Source organism: Mastomys coucha, unplaced genomic scaffold (assembly GCF_008632895.1).
Source record: "Mastomys coucha isolate ucsf_1 unplaced genomic scaffold, UCSF_Mcou_1 pScaffold22, whole genome shotgun sequence".
NCBI lineage: Eukaryota > Metazoa > Chordata > Mammalia > Rodentia > Muridae > Mastomys > Mastomys coucha.
Genome location: NW_022196905.1, coordinates 247,732,848 through 247,748,165, shown reverse-complemented (window position 1 = coordinate 247,748,165; position 15,318 = coordinate 247,732,848). Strand labels below are relative to the sequence as shown.

General features: G+C 44.2%; 1 protein-coding gene across 2 annotated transcripts in view; it reads right to left on the bottom strand.

Annotated features, from left to right (window-relative positions):
• The window catches only part of Pkd1l3 (polycystin 1 like 3, transient receptor potential channel interacting), a 62,299-nt gene extending 52,353 nt beyond the window's left edge, over nucleotides 1-9,946 (bottom strand). The window contains exons 1-5 of one of the 2 annotated variants that reach the window (XM_031341377.1): nucleotides 9,507-9,946; nucleotides 7,890-8,012; nucleotides 4,384-4,491; nucleotides 1,807-1,856; nucleotides 3-703 (exon numbers count right to left, since the gene is read on the bottom strand). In XM_031341377.1, the coding sequence (XP_031197237.1) occupies nucleotides 3-703; nucleotides 1,807-1,856; nucleotides 4,384-4,491; nucleotides 7,890-8,012; nucleotides 9,507-9,813 (1,289 nt within the window). In that variant the 5' untranslated portion in view covers nucleotides 9,814-9,946. The remainder of the gene's footprint in view (nucleotides 1-2; nucleotides 704-1,806; nucleotides 1,857-4,383; nucleotides 4,492-7,889; nucleotides 8,013-9,506) is intronic. The other variant, XM_031341376.1, reaches the window with a different exon arrangement.
• Between the last annotated feature and the right edge of the window lie 5,372 nt (nucleotides 9,947-15,318).

The following is a 15,318-nucleotide window of genomic DNA, read 5'->3' as shown; positions in this document are numbered from 1 at the left end:
GTGTCACCTGTGGTAGGGTTCTGGATGCAGGTGTGCCTGATGTCACCTGTGGTGGGGTGCTGGATGCAAGTGTGTCTGATGTCACCTGTGGTGTGCTATTGCTGGATGGAGGTGTCTCTGATGTCACCTGTGGTGTGCTATTGCTGGATGCAGGTGTCTCTGATGTCACCTGTGGTGGGGTGCTGGATGCAGGTGTGCCTGATGTCACCTGTGGTGTGCTATTGCTGGATGGAGGTGTGTCTGATGTCACCTGTGGTGGGGTTCTGGATGCAGGTGTGTCTGATGTCACCTGTGGTGTGCTATTGCTGGATGCAGGTGTGTCGGATGTCACCTGTGGTGGGGTGCTGGATGCAGGTGTGTCTGATGTCACCTGTGGTGGGGTGCTGGATGCAGGTGTATCTGATGTCACCTGTGGTGAGCTATTGCTGGATGCAGGTGTGGATATTGTCACCCGTGGTAGGCTGCTAGATGCAGGTATGTCTGATATCACCTGTGGTGAGCTGCTAGATGCAGATGTGTCTGATGTCACCTGTGGTGAGCTGCTAGATGCAGGTGTGTCTGATGTCACCTGTGGTGGGGTTCTGGATGCAGGTGTGTCTGATGTCATCTGTGTACTTCTGGTTGGGGATGTGATTGTCATATTGTGTGTGGCATTTGTAGGTACTGAAGAAACTGGGTCGATGGGAAAGCACAGTATCTTAGACTAAAAGATAAAAACATGTAAAGGAAGAGGTTGAGTCTTATTTTATTAAGCATGGTAGCATTGGGGCAGTATTCTGTCTTCCCTTTGGGACCCTCATCTTCTTTAGGACACAGCCTACATACTACTGTCAAACACCTCTGAGAGAACATGATTTCACATGTTGAGGACAATGGACTTATTGCCCATCATTTAATAACTTATTACACACCTACTATGTGTTAGGCTGTGTTCAGGAAAACTGGGAGTATTGAACAAAATAAGTCTAGCGTCGGGCCTCTTAGGGCATCCGTGGGAGTGGAGATGAATAGGCACATTATATCAGGTACTGAATACATGCTGTGAAGGAAACATTTAGGCAAGCAGGTGGGGAGGGAGGCTGTGCTTCAGATCAGCCCTCAAATGTAAGAATGAGTACAGGAGAAAAAGTGGGCTCTGCCAACATGTCTGAGGACATCTGAGGGGGCCAAAGCTGCTGGGTATTCTGGGATACCACATGGGATCGAAGAAACAGAGCAGTTTAGATGGGTCCTAACAGGTCAACATGAGGACTCTGAAGGGAAGGCTGAAACTATGGTAGCTGCCCTGATAGTTGTCGCCTTCCCATCCCTCAGGCCCCTCACCTTCTCTTTGATTTTCAGAGCTTATCTTTTTATTTATTTATCCATTTAATCTATATGAGTACACTGTAGCTGTCTTCAGACATACCAGAAGAGGGCATCGTATCCCATTACTGATGGTTGTGAGCCACCATGTGGTTACTGGGAATTGAACTTAGGACCTCTGGAAGAACAGTCAGTGCTCTGACCCGTGGAGCCATCTCTCCAGTCCTTCAGAGCTTATCTTATTGCACCTGTTTCTAAAGGTGGCCACACATCCTCTGGATGACTCAGAGGGGAAAACAAAGCAAGGAGGTGGCCATCACTTCTGCATGCCAGCCCAGAGACTGGCGGCCTCAGGTTACCCACTAGCCCAGCTCTACCCTGCACTTTCCTTTCTAGAATGCTGTGCCTGGCACACTCTAAGAGATGATAAAACCCTGGCAGGACCCATCAGACTGCAGAGAGATGGATACTTCACACATGTCTCGTGACTACAGTACTTACAAGCTCAGGAGGAGCAGGTTGGTAACACATGGCTAACGGGGGACCATCTCCTAGAGAAATAAGAAGGCAAAGCTGTAGGTGATTAACTTGAAATAAGTTGGAAAACGAATCCGATCAAACATACACTGTATGATATCCTCAAAGAATTAATAAAAGCATTGTTTTTTAAAAGTCATGGGAAAAAATCCCTTCCTTAGAGGGCTGGGTTTTCAGCTCAGGTGTAGAGCACTTGCCCATCATCTGTGAGACCCTAGATTCAACCTCCAGTACTGCGAGGGCAAAAGTATTAGTTGAATAATAACCCACAGACTATACTAATAAAATCATGGGAGCGAGGGTAAGGAGGTATGGTAAGCAGATTAAGGAGGTCTAAACCCTTCTGTTTATTAGTGTGTGGGGCTGGCTCTCTTCATTCACCCTTTCACAGGTTCTAGAAATTGAACCCAAGTTACCAAGCTGACATAGCATACGCCTTTACCACCTGAGCCATCTAACCTGTCCCTTTTATTTTGTAGTGTTTGTGTGTGTGTGTGTGTGTGTGTGTGTGTGTGTGTGTGTGTGTGTTCATGTGCACATGTTCTTGCAAGATTCTTTCTCTCAATGAGGTCATCTCTGACCTCCAGAATAATCGCTAGATCCACTGTAAACCTGTCTCAGTTTTACCCTCTGTTTGGTGCTCTCTCTAATCATCCAACGTGGATATAAATGGTGGTGGTTGGAATAGCTATGTCCTTGTAGACTCAGGTGTTTATATGCTTGGCCCATGGGGAGTGGCACGATTAGGAGGTGTGGCCTTGTTGGAGTGGGTGTGGCCTTGTTGGAGGAAGTGTATCACTGTGGGCGGTGGGCTTTGAGGTCTCCTATGCTCAAGCTTTGCCAAGTGTTGGAACAGTCTCCTCCTTGCTACCTTTGGATCAAGATGTAGAACTCTCGGCTCCTCCAGCACCATGTCTGCCTGAATACTGCCATGCTTCACGCCATGTTGATAATGGACTAAACCTCTGACACTCTAAGCCAGCTTCAATTAAATGTTTTCTTTTGTAAGAGTTGCCTTGGTCATGGTGTCTCTTCACAGCAATAAAACCCTAACTAAGACATAGACTAAAGTGTTTTCAGGCAAGTGTAACTTCCCCAATTAGCATTTGCTCTTATATGAGAGACAGAGAAAGAGAGAGAGAGAGAGAGAGAGAGAGAGACAGAGAGACAGAGAGACAGAGAGACAGAGAGACAGAGAGAGAGAATTTTGCAAGAATTTTATTTTAGCAAAGATTTATTTTGTAACAGAAATTTTGTGAGAAAAATGCTTTTCATTATGAAGTGTATAAAAAGACAAAGTCATACTGAGAAATAAATACAGCTGGATGTGGTGGGGGCTTGATCATTATCCCAGAGTCTGAGAGGGAGACTCAGAGTCCAGGGTGTATTGTATAGCAAGACCCTTGTGTCAAAAAAGAAAAGGCACGAAGCTTGTATAAAATGAGGGCTGGGGAGATGGATGGTAAAGTACTTGCTGTGTGAGAGAGAACCTGAGTTCAGCATGTGAGAGCTGTGTGGAAGCCGAGCATGGTGGTGCACACGTGTGCTGGTCTATAAGCCCAGTGCGAGGGGGTAGAAACATGAGGATCACCAGAACTGACTGGCCAGTTAGGCTAGGCCAAGTGGTGAGCCTGGAGAGAGACCTCTGTCTCAAAAACTACTGTCCAAAGCAATAGAAGGAGACTTATGGTTCATACATACATACACATACATACATATACACACATACACACTGTACTGGCTGGTTTTGTGTGTCAACTTGACACAGGATGGAGTTATCACAGAGAAAGGAGCTTCAGTTGAGGAAATGTCTCCATGAGATCCAGCTGTAAGGCATTTTCTCAATTAGTGATCAAGGAGGGAGGGCCCCTTATGGGTGGTGCCATCCCTGGGCTGGAAGTCTTGGGTTCTATAAGAGAGCAGGCTGAGCAAGCCAGGGGCAGCAAGCCAGTAAGGAACATCTCTCCATGGCCTCTACATCAGCTCCTGCTTCCTGACTTGCTTGAGTTCCAGTCCTGACTTCCTTTGGTGATGAACAGCAGCGTGGAAATGTAAGCTGAGTAAACCCTTTCCTCCCCAACTTGCTTCTTGGTCACGATGTTTGTTCAGGAATAGAAACCCTGACTAAGACACATACATACACACATATATACATATGTCCAAATATACACACACATACATATACACATACACATATACATATGCACATATATACATATATATACACACACATACTTATACATTCATACATATGTACATATATACACATGCACACACACACACAGAGGGAGAGAGAGAGAACAAAAGGTTGGGGGGGTGGCTGTGCTATAGACTACTTGCCTAGTATACACAGAGCCCCAGGTTTGATAGCCAGCACCACAAAGAAAGAAAAGGTCTCCATACTTTTGTATGGAGATCAGATACTCAAGACACAAGTAGGTGCTTCCTTGGCTCCTGGCACAATAATTCATTTGGATTTAGCTCGGCTCCAGGAACCTCCAGGGATAACTAGATCACTCACTTAGAGAAGGAACACATTACCTGGGATCATGTGTCTCTCTGTCTCAGCTCCTCTTTTTTTCCTGGGTATCCGAGGACCAAGACCAAACTCATTTCTCCAAATGCTTGCATCTTGAGGAGGAAAGGCGTCTGTGTGAGCCAACACAAAGGTTTATGTGTTGGTGATGGCTTTGGCTGTAAGCTCAAAAATAGTCATATCACACACACACACACACACACACACACACACACACACACACACACATCATCATCATCATCATCATTATCATCATCATCAAGAAAACAAAGATTACCAATCATTTCCTCTAAATAGCAGTGAGGAGATTCTAAAGTAGCCCCCATAGCCACATCTTACTGTATCCTACTGGCACCTAAAATTGGGTGTAATTAGGCCAACATGTGAGCCTAATGAGACTTGTACATACTGAGCAAATCATCTTCCTTTGTGGTGCTGTAGCTCTGGTTGGTAGAACTCAGGGTCCAGAAATGACAGGAGTGGCTTTTGTGGTGGTCCAGGCACTTCACTGCTGAGTCTTACTCTCAGCCCAACATGTACTGGAATGCTTCCCACATACGTACACACGGGTTCGTCACCCATACAAAGTGAACAACACTAGAGAAAGTCATATAACCACACTGGCTACATCTCAACTTAAAGTTAGGACTTCAGTCTTCCTTAGTCTGCATCTGTACCACCTGGCAGTCAGCACTGTGCCTAGTCTAGCTGCTGCCATTCTTGCATGACTCTTTGTGATCTCCTCACTCAGCCTCCAGCAACCAGTAGCCTTCTATATCCTCCTTAGGGGAGATGATAATTTGCCTCTTACTTTATTTTACAATGTGTGTGTATGTGTGTGTGTGTGTGTGTGTGTGTGTATGTATGTTGGTTTGGATGAGAATAGCTCCCATAGGCTCATATATATTTGAATGCTTGGTTTCCAGTTGCTGGAACTGTTTGAGAAGGATTAGGAGGTATGGCCTTGCAGGAGGGAGTGTTTCACTGGGGGGTGTTGAAGTTTCAAAAGCCCATACCATTCTCAGGTAGCTCTCTCTCTGTCTTGTGCTTGTACGCCAGATGTGAGTTCTCAGTTTCTACTCTAGTCACCTGTCACCATGCCAACCAAAACAACAAGAGCAAGCAGTCAGCAGCTTTCATCCTCTTTTGTTGTTGTTGTTTTTGTTTTTTTCGAGACAGGGTTTCTCTGTGTAGCCCTGGCTGTCCTGGAACTCACTCTGTAGACCAGGCTGGCCTCGAACTCAGAAATCTGCCTGCCTCTGCCTCCCAAGTGCTGGGATTAAAGGCGTCCATAACCACCACCCGGCTTTTGTCTTCTTTAGAAACACAGTTTGGAACCTTTTCTGATCTTGAGCAAAATTATTTTGAGAAAATTATTATACTGTTCAAGGCTTCATGGTTTTTTTTTTTTCAAGACAGGGTTTCTCTGTGTAGCCCTGGCTGTCTTGGAACTCATTCTGTAGACCAGGCTGGCTTCAAACTCAGAAATCCACCTGCCTCTGCCTCCCAAATGCTGGGATTAAAGGGCATGCGCCACCACTGCCCGGCTCAAGGCTTCTTCTTCTTCTTCTTCTTCTTCTTCTTCTTCTTCTTCTTCTTCTTCTTCTTCTTCTTCTTCTTCTTCTTCTTCTTCTTGTTTTTCGAGACAGGGTTTCTCTGTGTAGCCTTGGCTGTCCTGGAACTCACTCTGTAGACCAGGCTGGCCTCGAACTCAGAAATCCGCCTGCCTCTGCCTCCCAAGTGCTGGGATTAAAGGCGTGTGCCACCACCACCCAGCTCAAGGCTTCATTTTTATCCTGGGGGATTGCTGTGTAAAGTTCTTGATCCAAGTGTTTTACTGTCTTTTTAGTTTGTTTTGTGCTGATAGAGTATCACAGACAAAGCAATTTAGACAGGGCAGAAGGTCAGGGCTAGGGGTGTGGCTTGGTGTTGGGTGCTTGATTAGCGTGAACAATACTCACAGGAAGAAGAAAAGAGGGAGGGAGAAAGAAGAAGAGAGGAGAAAACTAAAAGAAGAAATAATAAAAAAAAGTTAAATCTTGTCAGTTCAGGAGCTGGAGAAGTCTGAAATCATGATGTCTGGTGAGGTATACATCCTCAGAGTGGGGGGCAGAGAGAACAGTTGTGGCCTCACACGAAGACAGAGGAGGAGACTAGCAACAAATAACAGTCACTAGGAAGGGGACCTGGTGGCCTAGGAACCTCTAAAACGTTCCACATATTAGATTCTCCACCAACAGAAGCTGGATTTTGGAGTGATGTCCTTGATGCCCAGCACAGAAGTTCAAGGTCACCCTTGCAGACAGCACAGAGGTGGGGAGGACTGTATTTGTAGTCAAAAGTCAAGAATTCTTGCCAGGCAGCGGTGGCACACACCTTTAATCCCAGCACTCCTGGAGTAGAGACAGGAAGATCTTTTGGAGACTAGTCTGTTCTAAAGAGCTAGTTTCATGACAGCTAGAGCTATAAATCAAGACTGTCAAAAAAAAAGTAGGATGAAATGTCTGTCTAGATTGTGATATTGCAAGGACTTCAAGAATCCACCAGGCCAAGGTTGAATGCTTTATGAAGGCATCTGCCACTGCCAGGGGTAGTTAAATATGTCAGGTATGTAGAGAGTGAGCTTAGGGTGTGTGCACACCTCTTGCAGAGGACCTGAGTTTGAGTCCAAGCTCTCATGCCAGGAGCTCACATCTGCCTCTAACTCCAGCCCCAGTGCGAATCCATTGCCTCTGACCTCTATAGGAACCTGAATTCATGTATTCATATGCACATATGTAGAAATGACAGTCATGCCAACATACATGCACATGCATTCGCATGTGCACGCATGTGCGCGTGCGCGCGCGCGCGCGCGCGCGCACACACACACACACACACAGACCGACCATTCTGATCTTCCAGATTCAGGGAAGCACACTTCTTAGAGCTCATTGCCTCTGGCCCTCTCGTTTTCCTACGCTACATCCTCATTTCTTTTCCATTTTGTCTCTACGGCTCTCTGCTGATCAGACCAGGGGTAAGCATTCAGAGAGTGGAAGCTACGAGCTCTCCTTTAGACTCTACAACCTCTCCTGCACTTCAACCAGGTCAACCCTGAGAGTTCATCTAGCTGCTAGCGTGGAGGGATGAAGACTTACTCACTCCAAGGGGCAGCTTCTTGGGATAACCAGTGCCATGAAACTAGAAACTGCAGGCTGGAGGGATGATTTGGAGGCAAAAGGCACCTGCCACTAAGCCTGATGACCTGTGTTTAAACCCCAGAGCCCACCTGGTAGGAGAGAACCAACTCCTACAAGTTGACCACTGACCTCCATATGTATCCTGTGGCACATGTGCCAACCCCAACTCCCATCTCCACAGGCAAACAGGAGATGTTAAAAAAAGATAACTTAAAATAGAAATTTTTATATCTGCCCTATGGTCAGATTATTTAAAATAAATCCTCTCATGTGCATTCCTTATATAAAATCAATTCTGAAACTAAAATTGATGCAGTTTGGTTACTCACCAGCCTGGCAAATGAAATGATGCTTCTTTAAGCACTGGTCCCATCTTGAGAAGACAGCACTAGAGTATGTGACCACGGAAGTGCACTCGCCAGGCTTTTGGTTCCTTAAGACATCAACACCTCCTGGAGGGGCAACAGACTCAGTTGAGTCTCATTCTTCAGAGTCAGACAGGGGAGATGGCTCAGTGAGCAAAGCACTTGCTGGGCAACTGTGAGGACCCAAGTTTGAATCCCCGGAGCCCATGTAGGGCCAGGCATGGTAGCCCATGTCTGTCATCTCAGTGTTCTTAGGTGAGATGGGAGGTGGAAGAAGGAGAGTCCTAGAGACCTGTGGGACCTGGGGTATGCTGTGGCAGATAACAAAAGAGTCCTTGCCCCAGACAAGGTGGGAAGTGAGGAGAAACATCTGAGTTTGATACTCGGCCTACACATACACACACACTGTGGCACTAAAGCACACATATGCATATATACCCGATTTGTCTGGCTTCCAGCAGATGAAAAGTTACGACTTCTCCCTGAGTATTATAGATTACTTTTCAAAATTTAGATATTTTTAATCATAGATCTTAGAACTAATTACCTAGATATTAATGAGACATGATGACATAATAATTCCTTGGATTTATTTATTTATTTTTGCTAAAACTGTAAGATTATGGTACCCAATTTTGTAAGAAAGACAATAAATAGGTAATTTCTCTCCTAGCTCCTGTTTTAGGAAATCTGGAGGCAAAGATAACAAAGAAAGTCACCGTAAGATTTTTTTCTCTTCAGAATCTTGTATAACAGCAGCTATTTGTATACCTGGAAAGCCAACATTCAAGAGGCTGAGACAGGGGGATTGAGGGTTTGAGACCAGTCTAGACTGACTACCAAAGTTTCAGGGCACCTTGCACTATAAAGCAAATTGTCTCAAATATAAAACAAAACTGAACAAAAATTCCAAATACCCCCAATCAAATAAAGCAAAATAACATCATGCATGAGGACTGAGGAACGAAGTTTTAGACAGCTCTGATGAAAAGCCCACTGTCGCCGGTCAACGGTGGTATACACCTTTAATCCCAGCACTCAGGAGGCACAGGCAGGAAGATCTCTGTGAGTTCAAGGCCTGGAACGCAATGTACAGAGCACATTCCAAGACAGCCAAGGCTACCCAGAGAGATCCTGCCTCAGGAAAAAAAAAAAGTACATTGCTGTTGCTACAGAGACAAATGTTGGCCGAGGCACAAAAGTGGGAAGCCTGTGGAGAGAGATCATAGTCAAGCTAACCCTTTTTTTCTGATTATAAAAGCTGAAAAGGGATTGGAGAGGTGGTTCAGCAGTTAAAAGCACTGGCTAGGCTTCTAGAGGTCCTGAGTTCAATTCTCAGCCACCACATGGATGCTCACAACCATCTGTAATGGATCTGATGCCCTCTTCTGGCAAGCAGGTGTATGTGCAGACAAAGCACTCATACATAAAATAAATAAATCTCAAAAAGGAAAAAAAAATACCTTAAAATATAATTTGAAAAAATAAAATAAAGGTGGAAAGACTAAAGATGACTTTTTTTCACCCTAGAACATAGCCCAAGGAAGCTTTCCCCCTCAACACCCAATACCAGAGCCCTACCTGCCTGGGTTATCCCTGAATGCTTTCCGGGCAGCTTCAGGTTATTCCTGACCCACCACACCGTTCCTTTTTTCGGGGAGCTTTTTAGGAAATCCAGAAGCTTAGGGTTCCAAGTGTGGGCTAGGCGTCCTCTCTGGGCATGGCAGTGCATATCTGCTTCCTGGAAGTTGCAGAGCAGTCTGTTAAACTGATAGCAGCTGTTTTTCCCATGTTGCTCCAGGAAGCTTGATTCATGGCCCAGAATGACACCCAGAATGACACCTGCCCTAATGTACAGCCAGAGACAGGACCATCTCTGCAAGAGCATTTTCTCTCTGCGCCAAAGAAGAGAAGAGAGAAGATGTCCTGCGGCTTGGCAGCTGCCTGGGCTTTTAAATAAGGACCCAGTGAGTTTGTCAGAATCATTTGCATTGTTCTTTTGTGGGTTGGAAACAACCTGCCAAGGAGATAAAGGTTTTGTTTTGTTTTGTTTAGAGAGCCCAGATGGAGTTCTTACCCGCTGCAAATGAATAGCAAACGGGACTTTACACCAACGTCTCCATCTGTGTCTACAAGCCCAGATGTATCTTTAGCAAATAAAGATCCATTATAAAGCCAAGGCTACCTGCAAGCAGGGAGAGCTTGGTGGATATCGAAGCCAGTGTTACTAGACTCCACAAGCTTAGTTCTTGCAGCATAGGCTCTAACACAGAACCTTGTGCACGCTTGTGCACGCTATACAAGCACCTTCACACTCAGGTATGTGTCCAGAAAAATGGATAATTTTTTATGAAAAAGAAAACTATTCTTTTGTTGTTGTTGTTATTTTCAAGACAAGGTCTCACTATGTATCCCTAGCTGTCCTGGAACTCACTTTGTAGACCAGGCTGGACTTGAACTTACACAGAGCTCTACTTGTCTCAGCCTCCTGAGTGTTGGTATTAAAAGCATACATCACTCTGCCCAGAGAAGAAAACTATTCTCATTGAGTCCTATAATTAATTTAAAAGTTAAAATTTTTTATTTATTTTTATTTTATGTATAAGGGTGCTTTGTTTGTATGTATACCGTGTACATGCCTGGTACCTTCAAGACCTGAAGAAGGTTGGATCCAGCATGTGAGTGCTGGGAATTGAACCGGGGTCCTCTGCAAGAACAAGTGCTATTAACCACTGAGTCATCTCTCCAGACCTCTATGATTGAGTTTTTCATATAAATATTATCTTTGCCATCCCAGTATTCTGGCAAAGGATTATATCCAGGGTGTATAAGGGACTCAAAATAGTTATTAGGAGATTAAATAATGCAATCAATAAATGGCAAATGATCTGGGCCAATATTTCTCAGACAGCTAATGGCTAATAAATATGGGGAGGGGGGATGCTAAACACTCTTTGTTAGATAGGGATTGACTGAGTTGCCACAGAAATAAAAGAATAAACTGGCCTTCCATGAGAACACTTTGTTCTGTTTTCAGCACAATGAAAGGTGATGGTCTCTCCACAGGACTAGGGACCACATACATGTGGAGCTGGGGTCTTGGGGTTTTATAGGACTTTGGGGACAGAAGAGCCCAGTCCATCTTCAGGTCATTATCCCTGTAGTCAAGAAGTGGTAGCTACCAGTGGGTTTGTGTGGATCTCTGGTCAGGAGCTTCCATAGGTGTCATCGGTCAATCCACTTTTCTGCCCAAAGCCTCTCAGCCCAGCGGCTGCTTCTAGGCCATTCATCCTTAGCCATGAGGACAATACAACCCAAAGCTACACTGGGATTTCATTTTGCATCACTCAGAATGGCCCTCATCAAAATTGGGGAAAGTTACCCTTGTACATTGTTGGTGGGAGTGTAAACACGTGTAACCTGTGGCAAACAATAGGAAGGTTCCTAAAAAGACAAACTACAAGGAACTGCTATAGGACTCAGCTATACAAACACTAGGTGTATGTATACCCACAGGGAATGAAGTCAGCACTCAGGAGAGAGCCTGTGCATCCATATCGATCTCAGTACTGTTAACCACAGCCAAGCTACAGCAGCAGCTCAGGTGCCTGCCAACAGATGACAGATGATTAGATAAAGAAGAGAAATGTGTGTGTGTGTGTGTGTGTGTGTGTGTGTGTGTGTGTGTGTGTGTGTGTTATCAGCATTTTATTTGGCCAGACAGAATGTGACCATATCATTTGCCAGAAAATGAATGAAACTGCAAGTTTTCATGTTAAGCAAAAATAAATAAGATGCAGATGAACAATCACTTGGTTTCTCCCGTTTGTAGAGGCTTGAATTTAAAGGCAATCTGTGCTGAAATAGGATTCATTCATGTCTGGAAACACTACAGGGAAGCTCTTTAATAGAACAGTGATGTGTATTGTTATAGTGTATGTTATGTAAAGAACATATATATTATAATATACATTATGTAAGAACATGCACATTATAGTACACATTGTGTAAAGAATGTAGTGTGTTCCAGGACACACTAGATAATGTGATGTAGTGAAGTGAAGTAAATTAACATGTCTGTCATCTCAGAGTTACCCCTGAAAATGCTTTTGTGACAGGACAGTTGAGACCCACTCATGCAGCAGGAATCTCTCTCCCAGATGGATTCTACTGCAAAAGAACATAAAGACTACTGCCAATAAATCTCTAGGTTTGTGTGTCCTCCATATTTGCTGCCACTGGCATTGGTTCAGATGGCTGCAATCTGTTTCGTACGTGCACGAAACCAAAACGGTACATGAACCATATCTTGAAGCTCCTAGCCAGTCATAAAAGCCAGATAAACAGGTGATGAGGAAATGAACACAAATTAAACACAAACAAGCTCAAGCTTGGTGGAACCAAACAACAGACCTGCTCTGGTTCTGGCCTCTGACCACACAGCCTCCTTTGACCATGGCATGCACGGTACTTCACGCCATTGCGGAGCTTCAGTTTTCCAACCTGTTTTGGGTCATTGTTTTGCTGACAACCCTTTGTTTAGAGAGCTTGCCACTGGTCTTCTATTGTGTGCCCTTCACTGATCTGTGCAGCTGGCGCTCTTCTTTTGTGCCGTAGATGCAAGCAAATGTAGCACTGAAACACTCGACAGCTTTCAGGGTTAAGGTGGTCTTCTAGACAGCCCCAGTAATGCCTATTTTCTCTCCACCTGTGTTTGATGAGTGCATTGTGGTGTTTGAATTCAGGGCCCTGAGCATGAACTCTACCACTGAGCTACTTACAGATTCATTTCTTAATGCATTTTGAAAACCAATGCGAAAGCAGACATCAACATTGAAAGTCTTCTAAACAACAGAATCTGAGGATATATCCCCTTAATTTTAAAATATTGCAGTATACTATTGAAGGGCATATCATGGTCCATACTTTGCAAAGGTCTAGTTAGGGAAGAAATGAAATAATTGTTAATAATAAGAGGAAAAAGTGTCACCAAAGATGGACAGCTTGAGAGGAAGAAGATTCAGATGTAATGTATTTGAGTTGCACCAGGAATGAAAGGCCATCTCATTGACAAACACAAACTCCTCACAATTCCCACACTACCCAGAGAGGGCCTACTAAGCAGAAAGGCATGGATATAATACAATCCCTAGAGCAAATGACTGCCAGCCAAGATGACTAGACCCAGCAATGTCATCTGCTAGTGCTAATGGAGCCGTGAAGACCTCGCAGGACAAGTGCACTTAAATGATTCACAACCACAGAATGAGCACTGGTAATGAAAGGGATTCCAGAGACATCTGTGACTTCTTAAAAAAACAAAACAAAACAAAAGAAAACAAAAACCAAAAAAAACAAAAAAAAATAAAAATAAAAAACAAAAAACCAAGGCTGTCTATGATAAATTTATATCCAATGTTATACCAAGTGGGAAAACTGAAAGCATTTCCTCTAAAATCAGGAATTAGTAAAGGTGCCCACTCTTTCCAGCTTTACTCAGTACAGCACTGGGATTATTTGCTAGAGAGCAATGAGGCAAGAGAAAGAAATAAATGAGCTACAAACAGGAGAACGAGAACTCAGAGTATTTGCAGACAATATGAGCCTATACTTGACAGGCATTGAGAATTCCGTCAGAATACTCTTACAGACAATAAAAACTTTCAGGAAAGTAGCATGATACAAAATAAGTACACCATGGTGGAGCACACCTCTTATCCCAGCATTAGGGAGCCAAAGGCAGGCACATCTCTGCGTTCCAGGCCAAAAACAAATAAACCCAAGATAAAAAAAACAAAAACCAAAATCAATGTAACAAACCCATCTGCAAGCAGTGTGACAGCTCAGTGGGCAAAGGTGCTTGCTGGCAAGGCCGACAGCCTGAGTTCTTTCCCTAGAACGCACATGATGAAAAGACAGGACTGATTCCTGCAAGTTGTCCCCTGATCTCCATACATGTGCCATGCACCATAACACACACACACACACACACACACACACACACACACACACACACGCACACACAAATAAATATAAAAATTTAAAACCAAAAAACCAAACCACCTACAAAATACTATTGGCTTTCTTTCTTTTTCTTATGTGTGTTTAGTAGATAGCATGTAGAGAAATATTTCTGGGAGACAATCTCATTAATAACAAACAACACAAGGCAAACAAAACATCCCCAGGAGTAAACCTAACTGGGGCAATAAAAGGGCTTCCTTAGTGGAAACTCTAAACCACTGAAGAAGAAATTGGAGGCTGTACTAGAAGGCAGACATCCCATGTTCATGGGCTGGCAGGATATTGTGGAAATGGCTACACTACTGAAAATGATCTACTGCCTCAGTCCAGTTGTCAGAACAACTCCATTGACATTCTTTACAGAAATATAAAAACAATCCTAATGTATATTGGGGGCACAGAAGAATCCTGAGCAGGCTGGAAGTGTCACAGCTCAGAGTTAGGTGCAGTATAGAGCCACCGTAACTAACTGCATGGTTCCAGCATGAAGGCAGACTCAAAGACCCACACAACATAACAGAGAACCCAGAAACAAACTCACACAGCTATAGCCGCCCGATTCTTGACAGAGATGGCCAAACATTTAACAAATGGCGCTGGAAGAACTGGATACCCACGTGTAAAGAGTGAGACTATATCCACCCCTCACTTTGCCCTAAACAACTGAAAAAAACTGATCAAAGACCTGAAACTTTGATACTAATAGAAGAAAATATAGGGAAAAACCCTTCAAGATATAGGCATAGGCAAAGACTCTATGACTGGGACTCCAATAACCTAGGAAATATCAGGGCTTAGCTACTTAGAAACTTGAAAGCATTAAATTAAAATTTGGTATAGCAAAGGGAAGAGTCACCAGACCAAGAAACAGAATGGGAGAAAACTTTGCCAGCTACTTATCTGACAGCAGACTAATATCTAGCATATATATGGTCTGTAGACAGGTCTGTAGAGTAGCCTGAAAGGCCAGTGAGCCACAGGAAGCAGACGCTCAGCTTCATTTCAGCCATCCAGCTCATAGCCACATTGGCATTCAATTTCTATACTCAGCATGACCTTCATGAAGAAAAGAAACAACAGTGTTGACAAAGATCCAGCCAAAAGGGAAGCCTTAAACCCTGCCTGTGTATAGAGGTTTGAATAGGAATGGCCCCATGTATTTGAATGCTTGGCCTATAGGGAGTGGCACTATTCAAGAGCTGTGGCCTTGTTGGAGGAAGTGTGTTACTGTTGGGATTGGCTTTGAGGTCTCAGATGCTCAAGCCAGGCCCAGCCTCCTCTCTCCCTCCCTCTCTCCCTCCCTCTCCCTCCCTCTCCTTCCCTCTTCTTCCTTCCTTCTCTCTCTCTCTCTCTCTCTCTCTCTCTCTCT